Source organism: Neomonachus schauinslandi, chromosome 10 (assembly GCF_002201575.2).
Source record: "Neomonachus schauinslandi chromosome 10, ASM220157v2, whole genome shotgun sequence".
Classification (NCBI taxonomy): Eukaryota; Metazoa; Chordata; class Mammalia; order Carnivora; family Phocidae; genus Neomonachus; species Neomonachus schauinslandi.
The window spans coordinates 4787479-4793020 of NC_058412.1; the positions used below are offsets into that span (position 1 = coordinate 4787479).

General features: G+C 52.3%; 1 protein-coding gene across 1 annotated transcript in view; it reads left to right on the forward strand.

The window, feature by feature from the left end:
* The first annotated feature begins 580 nt into the window (after positions 1–580).
* RNF144A (ring finger protein 144A) overlaps positions 581–5542 on the forward strand; it is a 41320-nt gene continuing 36358 nt past the window's right edge. Inside the window, exon 1 of the mRNA XM_021697613.1 lies at positions 581–722. Coding sequence (XP_021553288.1) covers positions 588–722 — 135 coding nt within the window. The 5' untranslated portion in view covers positions 581–587. The remainder of the gene's footprint in view (positions 723–5542) is intronic.

The window sequence follows — 5542 nt, forward strand, 5'->3', positions numbered from 1 at the left end:
TGGTGTTGGGCTGATTCTGGAGGGTGAGGTAACACCTGAGCGGTGTGGCTAGAAGCCAGTGAGGACAGGTGCCTTCCATTCGGAGGGCACTGAGGATGAGGAGGGGGGCTTCACCCACTGCTTCCCCTGGGATGTCCTGCAACAGAAACCGGAGAACAGTTTCATCTATTCAGACTGTTTTAACAAAAACTTCTTTTTCATGCTTGCTAAGGTTTGCCCTCCTAGTCTAGGTGCTTGGTTGGTGGAAGGGGTCTTACTCAATGCCCAGAGGAAGGATGGAGGGATGGATGGATGGACGGATGGAGGGATGGGACGGGTCGTTTGTCATTTTGAGGGTAGACACGATCATTACCACCAGCATGGGAAAGGGGAACCCTTTCTACATGGGGTGTAGAACTGCCCCGCAGTTCCCAAGTCAGGAACCCCTGGTCACAACTCAGAGGACCCAAATGCGTTGTCTAGAACCGTGGGCCCCTTCCCAGGGCCCCCCGCTGCAGCCGGAAGTGATCCCCGCTTGGGTTCTCCCGGTGAGTTTGCATGGGGGGGGTCTGATGGCCTGCACTTCTCTCGTTTCAGACTGTTCTGCCATGACCACAGCGCGGTACCGGCCCACGTGGGACCTGGCCCTCGATCCACTGGTGTCGTGCAAGCTCTGTCTCGGGGAGTACCCAGTGGAGCAGATGACGACCATCGCACAGTGCCAGTGCATCTTCTGTACTCTGGTTGGTCTCTTGGGAGAAAACAACTGTTAAAAGCAATTCAGGGGGAGGCTTTTGCATTCGTTTTTAGTGGCCTTGGATCCCACTTTTGCCAGGGACAGAGTCTCTCATGCGGTTACTGAAAGAATTCTCCTTGAAGTCAGTCAGGCACCCAAGTAGGTTCCATCACAGGAGCTCGTGATGCAAAGGTCAGCGGTTAAACAGAATTTTAGAAGCTAGTAATGCAGTTGAGAAAACCTGATCATGACCTGTGCTTTCCTTTCCAGAAAGAAAAAGCTTCACCCTACCTCCTTTTAAATTTAACAATTACATGCTTGCGATTATAACAGAGTGCTAACCTGATGAGTGTGCAGTGAGAATATTTGGCTGTTCATGTCAACTTGCACCCATGTCATGCTAAAGAGGATGTTGAAATCACGTTTAAATTTCCGTAAGAGGTAGCCAGTATTATTTGGGGCCAGATGATCTGCTCTTAGTGATTATAGGGACTTCTCTTTCCATCAGGCCTAACTCAGACCCAGCATTTCACCCCTCAGAAAGAGAAAATGAGGATATGGCGTTTATTTTCAGTTCATTTTATTGAATTCTACTTGATTTTTCTTCCCACTCAAGGAATAAAAAAGAAAAAGGTCCAAAAAGAACTGCTTTCTTCCAACTATTAAAAAAACCCAAAAAGTTGCTTCTGAATTTAACTGTGTTATAAATGGACCATCTGGGTGGCCTGCTGGTGTATTTTTCAAATGTCTAGGTTAAAATCTGTCACTAGATGGCCTTCCCTACCCTTTTGCAGGAGCCGTGTTCTCCCTTCCTGCCCTCGTTTTATAGACCTTACTTCATGTCTTCTGATGTCCCTGCAACATGGGCATGTTCAACAGTATCGTGTCCATTTCAGAGATAGGGAGCTGGAGCTTTGCAGACCTTCACGTGTCCATCTTCTGGCTTTGGACGCCGGCTTTCTGGGGGACAGCATTCTGTACCCCTTAAACACCTGGTCTACTCAGGACTCACGACTGCTAATCACTAAAAGTTCACTGGATACAGGGCAGTGAGTCTGCCTCAGTGTTGGTCTGCAAGAAATGCAGCTCATCAAATCCTCAGGAAAGTCACTTCAACCTGGAGGGCAGGAAATTGCTTTTGGCATTTTCCTGAGATGGGAAAGGATGGGCAGGAGAGGGATGTGGGAGAGGCGGAGAGAGGGACCTCCAGCCATTAACACTGTGAATGGGACTTAGTTTCACTTCTAGAGGAAGAGCTAGGATGGGGGAGCAGTCAGGAGGGATTAACGATTTTGCTTCATGCAAATCGCCTCCCCCTTGTCTGAGGGAAAGTCTTTGTGGTCTCCACAGGTGGAGTCAGTCCCCTCTGCCCTGTGCCCTCCGGTGACCTTGCTGGGTCTCAGTCACCCGCTCCTGCCCCCCCACCTTTCCTTGCTTTCATTGTTGTTTTGGTTTTCTGTTTCTAGAGAATTGTAGTAAAAACAAGTAAGCAACTCTAATTCACATCAAGTGCTTAAAGTAGGGAGTGTGGGGGGACTTTGAAGGGAGGGAAATAGCACAAAGAGGGGCATCTGCAGTTCTAAGAGATAGCAGGACAGTGGAGATTTTTCTTTTTCCCACCACCAGGTACTAAAATGAAAATGTTGAAAAAATAGTCGCGCTTGTTTCTGCAGCGTGAAGAGAGGACGCACCTGCGTGTTGACAGACCGAGAGTGGGGGAGGTGCCCGCGCCCCATTTCCCCTGTGCGTGTGGCCTCCCGTCACCCCGGGCCCACCACCTCGGCCCACGGCCAGAGGAGTCGTAACTGCCCCTTTCCTGGGGGACAGACAGGAGAAGGTGGGAAAGAGGAAAGAGAGAAAATTGTCTAAGACAGAAGGAAGCCCTCTTCATAAATCATCCCTGGACAATGACCATTAAGTTCTGAGGGAGGTTGACCTCAAGGAAGGAAGGGTCCAAGGGGAAACCAGGGTGGTGCAGTCAGGCATTTCTGCCTTGAAACGCAGGTTCTGTTTCTGACCTCGGCGGCCTCCGAGGCCTCCTCTGTATGTTGGGTCCCCCAGTAGTTAATGGTGGAGCCCATCCTGGAGGAAGTCGGGACTTAGGATTTGTAGTCGAGTGTGCTTTCCACAATGGCCAGATGAGGCAGACGGTGCCACACAGAAAAGTTGGTCTCACTGGAAAATGTACCTACGGTCCGGCCCCCAAGCCTTCAGCTCCCTGTGTGGCTCTGGCCTGGGGCGGGGGGGTCGGGGGCGGTTGACGACCCAACGCAGCCTTAGAGGGGTTACTGCCTTTCTGGTCTCGTGCCCCTCCAGACCCTGCCAACTCTGTCAGTGGTATGCTTTAGAACCCAGTGGAAACCTTTCCTAGAAAAACCCTTCCAGTCCAGCCCCTCATCCCATGACACCCCCACTTTTGCCTGTCTGTCCGTAATGGCTCTATCTCACGCTTTCTCTGATAGCTAGCTCAAATGACCCCTCTGTAGTTCGGACCCTCTTGAGTGCAAATGCCACCGTGTAGTCGGGTCCCTGCCTTTATCCAGCCTCAAAGCTCCGGTCCCCACCCTCTCCCCACGTCCTCAGTTCCTACACTCAACTGTTCCTAACTGTGGAAGCTTCCAGCTCCTCTTATATCTGGTTCCTTTTGTCCTACTGTGTTGTGATGTCTGCTTACCTATGTCCCCCACTAGAGGAGCGGGGATTTTGTTTTGTTTCATCGTCCCCTAAACTTTGGCACTCAGTGGTGCTCAAAAAAATGTTTGTCACTGGAGTGGTCGGTGCTTGAGTTCTAAATGGCTTAATGTCCTAGGAGACAGATGTTACTCTTATTTTTCTTATTTTCACTATTGCAGCTGCTCTTGCTCTGGTTCTGCCTCTTTTTCCCCCTGAGGCGAGCCTGAGAGCTCATAGTGTCTCCAGATTTAGAGGAAGCTCACTCGCGCACCACATGGTAAGAGTGAATCCTGGGGAGTAGTTTCAAAGTGTTCTTCAGCTCAGGGTCTCTATTCAAACGAAGGTCTACAGGGGAGACTAAAACTATGTCAAGTGGTTGAAAGCAGGCCTCTCTGTCAGTGTAGAGCTTGGGGGCCATGAGCCCAGTGGATTATCTCTGTCCTGCACGTTGGCTCCTGGGGGCTCTGTGGGGCACAGCGCCCGGCCTCTTCTCTGTGGGCTGGGGCTCAGTCGTGTAGAGGGCCTCGTCCTAGTCTTGGGTCTCTCGATGGGGAAAGGCATACTTGCAGGGTGAGGTGCCTTGAGGTTCGAGGCTGAGAATGGACCAGAGGGCCGGGGCTTCCAGCTGCCAAGATGGCAGCCACGTGGCCTCGTACCTCAGCAGGGCCTTTCTGTGTCCCTGTGGCAGACCTGCTTTCTGATCTGCATGGTCTCGGGGCGCCACCCAGACCCCTCAGATGCTCTGCCCACACTGCTCACAGGCACGCCACAGTGGTTTTTGTCTTTATCTCTGGCTTTTAGGTTCCCTCTAAAACTCTGCCTTGTGGGTAGAAAAGGATGGGGGATAACATTTGTTAATTGCTGGGGCCATACCACATTTATCCCACTTGTCATAAAACCCGGTGAAGTGGCCAGAATTCTCCCATCTCATGAAGAGACGCAGCAGCTCAGAAAGACGAAAGGGCCTGCTCAAGAATGCTCTCTGGTTGCCTCCACTCCAGCACACTTGTTGCTTGCCTCCAGATCCGACGCTTATCTACCCCTAAGAAAACGCTGACTCTCTGCTGGGAAACTTCATGCAGGCCTGGAGGCTGCTCTGGAGTCATTTGTGGGCCACACTTCAGGGCAGGGGCCTTCCTCCATACACCCCTGGGTCCTGGCACCTTCCAGCTGAAGAAGGGTACTCGGGGTCTGCTTTCTCCCTGTTTTGTGTACTGGATTCTCCATCCCGTGCCCCCCCCCCCCCCATTCTTACCCAGGAGACCCATGCAGGTCTCTTGCAGTTGGGGCCCTGGAACCCTGCCCCATTGCTGGCAGGGTACCCCAATGGAGGTACTTAGCGGTGCCCCCGGCCCCTTCGTATCCATGAGGTACAGAACTAACACACTGTTGGTTTCTCTGTTTGATGGAATAATTTTCAGTTCTATGGACAGTTGAGATAGCTTGGCGTAATGAGGTGAAATGATCGGAGCCTCCCTCTACTGGAATGAGCCCTCAGGCTTCCCAATTCTGAGCAGCTGTGCATGGACTCACATTGTCCCCCGCTTGGGCCTCAGAGTCACGTATTTGCGTCCCCTGTCATGGGCCTTCTTAATCCAGACACACAGAGATCCCACAGAACCACAGAACCGCACACAGAAGCGCACGATTCTCCCCTCGGCGGTAGTACCCCCAAGGGCCTCTCTGTTCTTCCATAGTTTTGGCTCCTAGTATTTGTTGAGTGGATGACATGATGGCTTCTTAATGTTTCTGTCTGTAATGTATGTGGGTTAACACCCTCCCACTGCGGTACCTCTGACTTGCCTTCCAGTGGGAAGTCTCTGCAGTAAAGGTGAGGTTTGCTTAAAGACTCATGTTTGCTCCTTTGTGACTTTGGTTTTTACATTCAGCAGATAGAAAGTGTTGTCCACACTTGTTGCTTCTCTTGCAGCTTGTTTACCGGTGTGGTGGGAGGGGCGTGTGCCCCCTGCAGAGGAGGCTGTGGCCCCCCCACCCCAGGGAAGGACTTGCCCGCTGCAGAGGAGGCTGTGCCCCCCCCACCCCAGGGAAGGACGTGCCCCCTGCAGAGGAGGCTGTGCCCCCCCCACCCCAGGGAAGGACGTGCCCGCTGCAGAGGAGGCTGTGGCCCCCCTACCCCAGGGAAGGACGTGCCCC